Source organism: Cimex lectularius, unplaced genomic scaffold (genome assembly GCF_000648675.2).
Source record: "Cimex lectularius strain Harlan isolate CLEC.00 unplaced genomic scaffold, Clec_2.1 scaffold142, whole genome shotgun sequence".
NCBI lineage: Eukaryota > Metazoa > Arthropoda > Insecta > Hemiptera > Cimicidae > Cimex > Cimex lectularius.
In genome coordinates this window covers 1,062,709-1,076,220 of record NW_019392729.1, presented here as the reverse complement: position 1 = coordinate 1,076,220, position 13,512 = coordinate 1,062,709, and the positions used below count along the sequence as shown (strand labels likewise).

The window sequence follows — 13,512 nt, the reverse complement described above, 5'->3', positions numbered from 1 at the left end:
GCCGGTAATTTATTGGAAATCACAAACGCTGGAATTGCAGGTGGTAGGCGGTGGCGAGAAGTGGTAGGCTCAACTGTGCAAGTGTGTATGCATTTGAGACCATTTGAAAACCGACCATCTGGTTTTTGCACGAAAAAATGGTCAACTTTGGAAATGCATATATTCTCAAACTTTTAAATCACAGTCCTGCGCTAGGTCTCTTTTTTTTTTAGAAAAGTTCACGCTGAACAAGATGGCTTTTCTTAATGTTTTCCTAGCTTCAGTCATTCATCAGTAAATTCAAAAATTCGGGAACATGTTAATTTTTGCACTTTTTACGAAAACTTCGAATTGAGCTGTGGACCCGAGAAATAGTTTATGGAGCGGCTTTCAATGGGTCATCTTCCACTTTGCCCGATTTCTCAACCGTTTTCGAGTTATTCGTCATTTTGGGCAAAAACAGGGTTTTTACTGCTCATGGAAAAAACCGATCACTCTCTCTCTCATAATCTCATTGATTTTTGATCTTCATCACTGAAGCTAGGAAAACTTTTTTTTTGGTGGGCAGTGCATAAATCAGCAATCAGTTTTCAACCCAAGTCAATTGTTTAATGTTTATTAATTAATTACGCGTGGTGATAATCTGTAAACAAATTGGTCTATACTACGTTGTTCTGTAAGAAAACAGCATAAAATAGTTTTAATTTTAAAAATTATTTTCTCACGAACGACTTTTTTTAAACAAAGAAGGACCAAGGAGGTCAACGACGATCAATGTGTAGAAATATATGCACATATTTATACAAATGTTGATGTTTTGTTACTTAGACTTGTTAAGTGAATGAAGAGCTTCACTTATGAATAAAAATTTGCTTACAAAAGGATGAAAAGTAAACTCTTGGCAGCACAATACCGCTAGCGTTGGGGGGAGAGCGATATGGCCATTGACCGGTCGGTGTCTAAGGGCTTCGCAAAAAGAAGAGCGCGCTAAAGAGAATTATTTATAAACAGCTTCATGAAAGACAAACTGTTCTAATATTCAACATCATGAAAAATCCAGTTGCATTTGTAAATTTAAATAATTCAAAAGTTCTCCGTAAGTTCAAAAAATTTATTTTGGTTGGGGCGTGCTAAGTCGCTGAGATCACGGGGCGTTGCGACAAAAGGTTTGCTCGTAGACGACGGAAATGACTTCGGCTTGACATTATCAACATTAAAATTGAATATATATCATGAATTTTAAATGGAAATACAAAATTTAATTTAACACAATCCTTTTTTTGGCGTTAAATTAATTAGCAATTAGCTCAGGGAAATGTTATAAAAGCTGAAATGTACTTACACGGTGTCCTTTTTAGATGGTCTGACAGAATTTTTCTTGAATCAATAACGCTAGAAAAAAAATACACGTTTAATATTTTTTAGTGTAGTTTCAAATTCACTAGTGTTCGTGGTCCGCTTGACCAATTAATATCTTTCAATTAATTAAGGTTTTTAGTTGAGTTTTAGTTTAGTAGATATGCCGCTACTTTACCACTTGTGCTATCGTGACTTCGATCCACTCGGACACTAACTTGAAAAATGGCTAAAAGGAGGGAAAATTCAAAAGGTGGGGTTGAGATGGGAAGTTAGTGTCCGAGTAGATCGAAGTCACGATAGCTCAAGTGGTACAGTAGCGGCGTATCTAGCCGAAGGTCGTGGGTTCGAATCCCGCTCGTGACACAGGCTTTTTTATCTCAACTAAAAACCTAGTTTCAAATGTGTACCTTTTTTGGAGAAAAATTATACATTTTCCTCAGGCCCAGTTCAACTTCAAAATTTCAAATACGATCCACACATGCAGACACATCGTTTTAAAGGAGTTTGACGCTGAAAACCACGGTGCAATTGGATTATAAATTGGACAAAAAATGACAATTTGGCAAAACGAAACCGGCAGCGTAATTTCGATTAGGAGCGGAATATTTTTCAGTATGTTCGCAAAAATCCGACTTCCTCCCTTCGAAATGTTGAAAGGGTTTTAGGTTTTTCAAAAAATAAAATTAGATATGCACCCTGGACTTACAATTTTAAGCAGTATCGCTCTCATTTTGTCCACGGACTTCGGGACTCTGACTATGACAGGTTTGTAACATTCATTGCACAAATGTCAATTTGGGAGACTGAGGAAAACATTCTTCCGTAAATCTTACTCACTGATGAATCTAAGTTCACCTCTAAAGGCATACTAAACCGTCCGAATTTTTGAACGTGGGCAGAGGAAAATCCAACAATTCATACTCTTGTCATCATCATCAGGTGGTATGATCAACGTTGGGTGTGGACTTCTCGGAAATACATTAATTGGGCCTCATTTCTACGAAAATAATTTAAATGGTGCACAGTTCCTCAATTTTTTGAGGGAGGTTGGACAAACACTTTTAACCAACTGTTTAATGACGTTCCTCTGCAACAACGTTTAGAATGATTCTCCAGCTTGATGGATGCCCCGCCCACAATTCTTTGCAGGTGAGACGTTATTTGAATCGTCACTTCCGGTATGGGTGGATAGGATTTCATGGCCCGATCTGTTGGCCTCCTCAGTCACACGATTTAATTCCACTTTGGGGCTATTTAAAAAAAACTGTCTGCGCCAATCATAATCCAGCAACCTCAGTCGAAGAACTGCAGCAAAGGATAGAAAATGCTTGTCAATCCATCTTCCCTAACTTTACCGCTCTGAGCACCGGTGAAGAGATTTTAAAAACAGAAAAATCTTTGCATATTTACGCAAGGCAGTTCGAACATGATGATTAATAAATAACGAAGTTTATATAAGTTCAAACTTTTTGCCATAACTTTGTCATTTACCAATTTAAAATCCGATTGCATCATTGTTTTCAACGTAAAGAATCCTTTAAAATTCTGTGTCAGGATATCTAGTGTCGCAATTGAAATTTTGAAGTTGAATTTGACCTGAAGTACCCGATATATTTTTTCACCAAAAAAATATAGAAATTTTAAACTAGACTAAAAATATTAAAGACTTTTTTTCATAGCTTCATTGATTAAAGAGAAATTCCGCCAGGCCATCTACAATGGGCGCCCAGTATTACAGATGGTTAAAAGCAAAAGAAAAACAGCAATAATGTTATGTGTTTGTTAGATCTGGATGTCTGTTGTACTGAAGACAATTGTTAACGTACCAGGCCAGGCAGCCGTCTTTCACATTGACCGATGGTGTCGTATCAAACACGCGTCTGATCATGATTAACGAGGATAGAAGGTATGAGTCTCGAATATGAAACAGTTTACAATATTCGCACTCGGTAGAAATTTTTTACGGCCGTGTTTTTAGTTTCAACACTTTCTCCCTTGAGATATAGAAATTATGGCAAGCACAGGGGAAGGAAGAGAACGACTCCCTTGAGACCTAACGCATTCTAACAGATGGGACTCAAGGCAAAGGACGGCAATGTTGCGCAGGAGGGCAGCAGATTGCAGCAGAGTTCCCTCCCCCTCGGTTTATGCACATGGCATGGAGCAGACCGGCAAGACCTAAACAAACCAAGTCAAGACTGACGGGAAGCCATTGCCTTCTACGGATCCGGCCTGTGAACATGTCGACATGATGTTGGCAATTTACGTATGCCTGGCGTTTGGATATACGGCCGTCTACGGTAAGATTAACAACTGGTAATCCTCTTGTGTGAGATTTTATATGTAGAAATTCCCGGCGTGCCTTTCGGGAAGCGTAGTTTTGAAGCGTTTTTGAACTTTCGGCGTGAACCTCTTGGCGAATTTTTTAATCTAAGTTGCCTGCTTTGACAGCTACCTGCGGCTGTCGTGGCTCGGTGGATCAAATGAGATTGTGTTTTTAAGAAAACAAACTGGACGAAAGGGCAGGTGCGATCGCGGAGGGCTTATCCGAGGGGGGTGGTTCGATCGATCGTAACAATGCACTCCCTCCCCTCTTAGTCATATATATTCAACACGATCACGACCAAAACTCGACTCTACTTCCTAACGTGATTCTATTTGTTATTTTGACTCAATAAAGATGTTTACTTTTGTATTTGCACAAATCTTTCTAGTCGGTACCCAGACGCCCGGCGGCCATTTTAACATTCGATACGAAATCTTAAGCAAATTTTCATTATTTTTAAAAACTTTATGACTAACGTTTTGTAGATTTATAGGCCAACTTATGCAGATTATGTTCTCTTAGTTGTTATCGGGGATGTAGTCATATATATTTTATATGTAATAACTTTATAAGTAATAACCTTTATAAATAATGACATATTATATAGAAATAATGGACTTTCTTTTGCAAACGAACCCAAACAAAATAGGTACAAATTTCAGTAAAGACTTACTTTGCCAATATAATTAGTGATTAGCTATATACATATATACTATCTTTACTGAAATTTGCATGTATTTTGTTTGGGTTGTTATGCAAAAGAAAGTTCATTATTTGTCTACGATATGTCATTATTTATAAAGGTTATTATTTATAAAGTATATGTATATATACATACATTTAATATAATTGCAATTATTACGCAAAATATTCCTGTTATCATGGCGTATAATCGAAAACACCTCGAATTTCAGCCTTTCTTTGACCTTAGCTTTCGCTATTAGTCAACTGCTCTTTCGTATCCTCGTATCGTCCATATCCTTACTGACCCCAACCGCACCATACCAGGTCCGGCGTCCCTGGAGGCAGAGAAGGATTTCATTGGAGACATGGAAAATGCGCTTAAGACAAGAAACTATTATACCGTGAGGATGTAATTATTTACGTTTTTTCTGTTAAATTAATATATTTCATTCATAAATAAAACTTAAGATTGCTCTATAAATTTCAAGGTTTTGTAAGTATAATAACATTTTATAATTAGACGGCTTTTCAATTGACATCATTTGTTATAACGCATTAAATAAATTCCCTCGTTCTTTTGCGAAACTGGAACAGATCATTATGACATTACATGGTTCGCAGAGGTCAGTCTGTCTTTGGGCGATTTTTTTAGGTATAAGCCACATATGGCGTGATTAGTTCGGATCCCAATAATATTAGAGCCTTATGGTAAAATTACCGTCTTTATACCACGGAGTTTTGTTGATACGGGGGTTGATAGATTGGTCGAATTTGCCTGCCGGGATGTCCTTCCAGTGTAGATGGAGTTTCAGCCTTCGAAAATTTTGTTTTTCATCTGCATGCCAATCAGACACTTTCTCTTATCTCGTGCGCCTATCTTCAATATTATGTATGACCGTACGTACCAATTTTTCAAGTTTCTTTCAATAAGAATTCAATTACGCTCAGTTGTTCTTTTGTGATTCACCACGTTCCCACCCTCTCCTCATTCCGATTCTCCTCTAGAACTCAACTAGGGGGCAACCGCGGATGAGTGAAAACGCAAATAACGAGAGTCTACTGCATATCAAAAAACAATCGGGCAAGAGACCGGTTAGAAAGAAAATTTTCAGTTCCTTCGTCGGGCTTTCGAGGTTGTTTCAGTATTGTATTTAGATGATCATATTTGTTACACTTGTAAATTATTAATTACAATTTCAAAGTGCTGATGAAAAGAATATATCCCTTAAAAAGCACCGCGAAGGAATTGGGTATTTCTCTCTAATTTGATTTGGATTTATATAAGTTCAAATATGCACATGTATGTACATGTGTGCACATATGTACAGAGTTAAGCCTATCACTTCTCGCAGTCCACCTATCAATTCCAGGTTTTTAATTTTAACCGGCAGACGTTAAGAATCATCCACTACTGGGTTGGAAGTCCGGAGTCTGACCTCGGTCTTATCTGTCCATCCGAGGTTGGGCTCCGGTTACTGTCAACTGCTAGGACAATTCAGCAACCTACGTATTAGATATTTATTCATAGACTTCTACATATATTATGTAAGAACCTAATTAAGGTATTCAATATCCCACCTTCGACGCTCTCACACTATACATTCACATCAGTAAATACATTCACTTACGCTAGGGACGCGAAACTATCATTACTATATACAATAAATCAACTCTGTACCCTCCAAAAATCGGAACACAGAAACCAGATTTTCATATCATCTTTTGGGATCCGGAAGGGATCAGTTCGTTGAAGAATGGAATGTTGAAGTCGTTGTGAAGTAAGGATAGTGATGTAGTAAGGAGCGTTGCCTGAGGATATTTGAAGGGAAGGAATTAACGGGCTGAATGTTTGATGGCTTGGCAATTCCACTCCTTATGTCCAAAGTGGTAAATTCTTCTATAAGGGTTAGTGCAGCGTTGACTGTCAGATAGATTTCAGTCCTAGACGTTTGGACAGTTGACCAAGTCTTTATTAAATTGTTTTCTTAAGTATTGCGTGAGAATTCCACGTTAGCCTGCCGTCTAGGTATAGTATTTGACTTGAATGGTAATCGTTATCTGTGATGTTGATGTACAGTGGAGGGCAGACTATTTTTCAATGTAAACGTACACTGAATACATTTTTCCTCGTTCAGTCTTGTTCACTTTTTGCACCAGGCTTAGATATGCTCAAAGTGTTCTCGGTTGTTGGAGGGAGCTCGGATTAGATTCGTGTTAGAGGACAAAATTGCGGTATCGTCCGCCTAAGTAGTGATGATGGATTAGGATGTATAGGTAGGTCGTCAGTATAAACGATATAAAAGACGGTACCAAGAATGCTCCCTTTTGAGACGCCGGCTTGTATTTGCCTGACTTCCGAACACTCGGTGACGCACCTCACTCTGAAGGAGCGGCCGGTTAGATTCGATTTCAGGGATGTCTAGAGCAGACGAGGTAGTGTCGATAACTCTGAAAACCTCTTGGATCGCGGAATGATGAGAAAGGAAGCCCAATTAGTGAGAGATGACATTATGAGTATCTAAGGGCTTCAAAAGAAGTCTTTCAAGGATTTTGGACATCAAAGAAGGCTGATGGATCTGTAAAGGATATATGGTTGGATATATGTGAGTTTTAGGGATGAGAATAACAACGGAATATTTTCATAAGACAGGAAAGTGGTTAACTTCGGAGAATTGCATTATATATTATGGTTAAGAAAACCACTGTTGGAAAGTTTCGTAGTATGGTAAAGGTAATTAGATCAAGCCCAGTGGATTTTCTACTTGGGAATTGTAAACGTACCTATACTTCAGGATGAAAAGGGTTGAGAGGGAGATGACGAGGAAAGCTTTTAATATTTTTCTTCAAACATTAATGTAACATATTCCAATACGTTTTCTTCTATTTTTCTTTGTAACATATTTTCCTTAGACCGAAACTGAAATCACAATTTATAAATTATTTGAGACATTTATTTACTTACTTCGTTATGAAAAATTTATCGTTATCACTTTAATTTGATTTTTTAATAATGAATTTATTGCAATTATTTATTTCCTTGCTTTATAGAAGAATTTTTAAGTTTCAAAGCTATAATAAAGATAATAATATATATATATATATATATATATAACTTCATGTAATCTTTGATTTTATGTGTTCAGGGAGTCCTTTTGAATATGGCCAGGCTGAATTTCTCTAGAAACAATGACGCAATAAAAAATTAAAATAAAATAATAAAAAATACGTTTTAAATATTTTTTAAAATTTAATTTATATGGGGTACCTTATGCCCAGTTTGACTTCAAAATTTCAAATACGACCTTATACTTCCTGACACATTATTTTAAAGGATTTTTTACGCGATCCGATTGCATAATTATTTTCAGCGTTATAAAATTTACTTTAAAATAATGAGTAAGGTATAGGGTCGTATTTTAAATTTTGAAGTCGAGCTGGGTATGAGGTACCCTGTATAATTTTTCTCCAAAAAAGGTAAAAATTTGAAACTAGACTAAAAAATACTAAAAACCTATTTTTTAACATTGGTTGAAGAGAAAATCAGCTGGGACATCTAAAAAGAATATAGTATAGGTGATAGTATACGTATTTTCACATTTAATAGGCAGTCGAATATTGGGTAAGGTAAACAGATATTAAATTGATTTTTTAAAAATCTAAATTTTAGTAAAATTAATAGAGGCTTATTATCAAAAATTCATATAATAATAAATTTGATGTTTGTTTTTTCTAAGCATTAAATTGTAGCTAGTTATACTAAATGTTAATCAATGAAGTTCCAAGTGACCCATCGTGATTCCCCTTCAAAATCCAATCCGATTAATTTTCAGTTCAACACACCCTCCTCTTCTAATTAGTTTTGGTTGCTAATTCCCAAAGATTTTTATTTGAAAAACTCTATCAAAACGTGCAGGCTACAGGGGTTTTAGTTAATACGTCCTATGAATATAATAAATATCATCGTTATTGTTACTGATGGTGATTAAAGCAAGAAAAGCGCTATCACATCCATGAATGCCTAATGGCATTTTCAATAACAAGAACGCTAAAATATTTCAAAGCCGGGTGAATTTGTTTTATCTCGTGGTTGTAATAAAGACAAGGAACCTGCTTGCAAAAGCAACTAAAAGGCACGTTCTTTGAGAAATGGAATGTCGTTGAAAGGAAAGTACGATGACATTCAGCAGCTACTTTGACATATAAAGCATTATTTTACCTTTATATTACCAACGAGGTCATTACATCGCAACTAAAAACTAATATTGTTTCTTTCTGGCCTTTTATTTAGTAATATATATATACAATCAAAGATAAAACCCGGACATTAATAGTTTGTGTTTATTTCAAACTATATGTATGTTTATCTTATATATAATTAAAAACACTTTTTTTAATCAATTAATTAATCTTTATGTAAGGCTGTGATAAAAAGCCAGTGTCACGAGCGGGATTCGAACCCACGATCTTCGGCTTGATACGCCGCTGCTCTACCACTTGAGCTCTCATGATCTCGATCCGCTCGGACACCAACATCCCACCTCAACCCACTTATCGAATTTTCCCTCCTTTTTGCCATTTTTCAAATGTCGTGTAATCTATTCGATTCTCGGCCACAAATGAAATGGCCACGGAGAGCTTTAGTGAAGAAATACTTCATTTTATTTATTAAATTCACTAGTTTTCGTGGTCCGCTTGGCCAAATAACATCTTTCGATTAATTGATGTTTATGTAAAGTATTGGCTGAGATAAAAAGTCAGTGACACGAGCGGTATTCGAACCCGTGACCTTCGGGTAAATACGCCGCTGCTCTACCACTTGAGCTATCCGTGACTTCGATCCACTCGGACACTAATTTCCCGTCTCAACCCTACCTTTTGAATTTTCCTTCCTTTTTGCAATTTTTCAAATGTCGTGTAATCTATTCGATTCTCGGCCACAAATGAAATGGCCACGGAGAGCATTAATGAAGAAATACTTCATTTTACTTATTAAATCCGTTAGATTTCGTGGTCCGATTAACCAAATAATTTTTTTCAATTAATTAATCTTTATGTAAGGTATTGGCTGAGATAAAAAGCCAGTAGAGCAGCGGCGTCCCGAAGGTCCTGGTTTCCAATCCCTCTCGTGACACTGGCTTTTTTATCTCACCTAATACCTTACATAAAGATTAATTAATTGAATGAAGTTATTTGGTCAATTGGACCACGAAATCTAATGGACTTACTTAAATGTTAACCAAATAAAATAAGACCAGAAATTCATGAGTTTTCGTAAAAATTATTTAATTATGAAACATAAATCAACAAAACACGGGAAAAACATTTAGTGATAGATTAAAATTTAACTAATCATTTATTACGCGCGATTATGTCAGGGCAACGCCCTGGCCAATTCATTATGGTAATCCCTACATCCACGAGTAATGGGTGACAACTCGAGCTACATGCGGTCGAACATTATCGTGCATTGTACCCAATAAATGGAACGAATGGGACCACAGCTTACAGAAGAACATCCTCAATGTACCTCAGTATAAAGATCCATTCTGTAAAATAATCAGTTCGGCACCATAACTGACCTCCACATCTTCTACACACTCGGTCTCGGTCATTTGATTGCAACAAACCAAACCAGAACTCTTCAGGGAACAGAACAGCCCTACATTGTTCAAGTGTCCGAGCAAGATGCTGATTTGCGAATAATCAGTCTCTTTCTACTCCCCAGAAGAAAACTTGATATGGGACGTCCAGAGACTAGGCTATCTCACGATGCCTTCTGAAGACTTTTAAAGCTCACCCTTACATTACTGATTGTTTCGAGTTGCCTCCCTACCAAAGAAGACTTAACGTTTCCATACTGTGAAGAACTATAAAACATCACGGTTCACTGCCCTCTTTTCGATCGAGACTTCCGGTGGCCCTAAACTGCTGTAAACCTGGGTGGGTTGAGTGCAGCACATCACGGCTTGGGCTATGAAATGGACGTCCGTTGTTGTCAAAGCATCTTCCCGATTTAAAATCAAGCTTTTAAAATAAAAATTAATAATTAACTTTTTACTTAAATTTATTATTCTTTTTTTGTCTTTGAGTGTATCATGGGTGAGATTGTTTAAATTTTAGGTCAAAATAGTCTTTGCTTAGTTGTGGTATATAATGGCGAATGATTTTTGATTTCCTTAGGGAATGAATCTCGAAACTGCAGACCAAGCGATCTTTCTGCCTAAACATGAGGGTGAAGAGGGGTGCCGGATTTTTTAGTAGGCCGTAAAACGTCAAATCAAAAGAGTCCTGCGATAAAAGGGGAACGCGAGGGTGGGCCGAGTCTTACCAGACGTCGTCGCCTGCCGGTTCCGCTCTTTTTCACTGAAGATAATTGACGAGGTTTCACGTTGGAACGTTCTCATTTTGACAAATCAAACGTCGATCCGGTGGATCTCTTTGACTTCCTCTTTGACAATACGAGCTTATTTTATTCAGCGCTTGCTCGTTTTATTTTTAACGTTTATATTCAAATATGAAAAAAAAAGTAAAAACAAATTGTTGACTCACGCCAATTGATCATCCGTTTATTCCAGTCAGTTGATTCGAAGCGTTTTAGTTAAAGGTCAAAGATACACTTAATCCCGCATTACTCTCCCATTATTTCCACAAGCACTACACAAAGACCTGCGTTATCCATTTAGGTTAAACAAGATCAAACTGCGATAATTAACAGTTCATATTAAACTGCCCCGTTTTATTATACTAAAAATCAAAAATTAAATTATTATTCGAATAATTTTTTAAGCTCTTGTGTAAAAATAATCAAATATTCTTCACCGTAAAAGCTAAAAATACCTAGATAATTCAGTTTGTAATACAGTTTTTTTACATCATAATCATTTATTAATTTTAAAATATGACTTTCTCTTTCTTAATCTTTCTGAATTGGAACATTTCTCCTAGTGCACTTTTGTATCATCAGTTCAATAGTTTTTCCAGTAAATAATTTTAAGACATTTGTTGCAACGACTGGGATTGATTTAGCGTCCCGGTTCTCTTCGGCCGTGCCACAATTAGCTTATTCATGCCTTTTTCCTCGGCAACTGCGCTTAAATCAAGTTGGGGACTGTGTAAGAATCGATCGTCTCGTTTTCAACAAGAAATTCATCCTACCCAATGAGTATCGAAATAATCGTGGAGCTACTTTCATTGGCAATCAATTTTTCATCCTTTTAAACAAATGGCTTATAGCCTTAACAAAATGACAACTGATCACAAATGAATTAAAGAGCTAGTCACGTTCAAATAATGTCTAAGATGATAAGATTATTCTAAATGAAAAATGACAAATTTGTCTTCAAAATTTACGAATTACCTTTTTCATTTATGTCAAGGTTGGCAAGTTAAAAATGCTGAGATTGTAATTAAAAAATTCGACGTTAAAAAGGGTTAATAGAAATTAATAAATGTTAATTTGAAGTTGAAAATGATCAATTAGATTAATAAACCTTATTTAAAATCTTTCAATTAATTAAGGTTTTTAGTTGAGATAAAATGTCAGTGTCACGAGCGGGATTCGAACCCACAATCTTCGGCTAGATACGTCGTTGCTCTACCACTTGAGCTATCGTGACCTCGATCCACTTGGACACTAATTTCCCATCTCAACCCCACCTTCTGAATTTACCCTCCTTTTTGCCATTTTTCAAATGTCGTGTAATCTATTTGATTCTCGGCGACAAATGAAAAATGGCAAAAAGGACGGAAAATTCAAAAGGTGGGGGGTTAGATGGGAGTTAGTGTCCAAGTGAATCGAGGTCACGATAGCTCAAGTGGAAGATACGCTAGCCGAAGATCGTGGGTTCGAATCCCGCTCATGACACTGACTTTTTATCTCAACTAAAAAACTTAATTAATTGAAATATATTAATTGGTTAAGTGGACCACGAAAACTAGTGAACTTTTTTAAAATTAAAGAGGGTTAATTTGGAATTAACAAACGTTAATTTGAAGTAAAAACAAGTTAATTTGGGATTATTAAAAAATCATTACAAGGAAAAAGCTATACTAACTGACAGCCTAAGCACTATTTGCCAATTAAAAAGTTTGGCATTAACACAAAATACGACAACAGCATAATCGAACAAAACTTTAAGATTCGTATTTCTAAAATAAGGAATCAATTGGAATGCACTGGCATAACCTGTCAAACCATCGCATTTGATAAGTTTACAGATCATTTAGAAGGAAAAGACATTCGTAAATGGCAATTGGCCTACAATGCAGCACCTAAGGCAAATGTTACCGTTCTCTTCCTCATTATTATTGTAGTAAGAAACTTTTGTTGGGCTATTACTACTATATACCTCAAACTGGTCATGTCATATCGGCTCGTATTTGCACATGATAAATTATAGGCCCTCCCCAAAGGGATTTGTGAACCAGATGAACCTTGAAAATTTTTCTAACGAAACGAAGGATCTGAACCAAATCTTGCTATGCTCGAAAATGTTTCTCACTCAACGATTAATCATGCTCCAGTCTCTACCAGTTACTTGGTGATGTACTGACAATTTTGCTGATTCCAGGAGATAGTGAGACATATCACAGAATATAGAAATATATTTGTTTGAATTTTTATTTGTATGTCCCACAATTAGCTTTTCGTAAGAAATATGTATTCAGTTGTTAGTTTTTAATGTGTTCTCGGAAATTTCCGTGGCGCGCGGTGGGCCTCGCGGCAATGGCTGGAAACATGCAAAGCTAACTTGGCGCGTTATACCTGGTTACACGGAATATATATTATATCCTTAAAACAACTGGTAATTTCAAAGGTGTTGTATTGGTTGAAAATCTTTAATTCCCCTAGTTCAGATTAATTCGTATTATGTTGAAAGTGTTAGATGTATCAATCAAATTTTTACTAACAATAATCTGGATCTTGGTATGGCCTAGATGAAGAAATAAAATGAATCGTTACTGCCAAGCTTTCGACCCATTTAAGTTCATCATCAGGGCAAAACAATCATAAATATTTCCACACATGGTCCTAACTAAGATTTTCAATACGGTTTGAAATTTCTTCGAAGGCCGTCTCTCTATCAGTCCCAACATTGCCAAGGACTGTAGGTAGGTAACACTGCAAATAGGTAGCACTAAGTTGCAACTTTGTAACATTGCTA

General features: G+C 36.3%; 1 protein-coding gene across 1 annotated transcript in view; it reads left to right on the top strand.

Moving 5' to 3' along the window:
- Positions 1 to 3,329: 3,329 nt before the first annotated feature.
- Positions 3,330 to 13,512, top strand: part of LOC106667014 (inactive tyrosine-protein kinase 7-like) — a 36,140-nt gene continuing 25,957 nt past the window's right edge. The window contains exon 1 of the mRNA XM_014394606.2: positions 3,330 to 3,638. Coding sequence (XP_014250092.1) covers positions 3,587 to 3,638 — 52 coding nt within the window. The 5' untranslated portion in view covers positions 3,330 to 3,586. The remainder of the gene's footprint in view (positions 3,639 to 13,512) is intronic.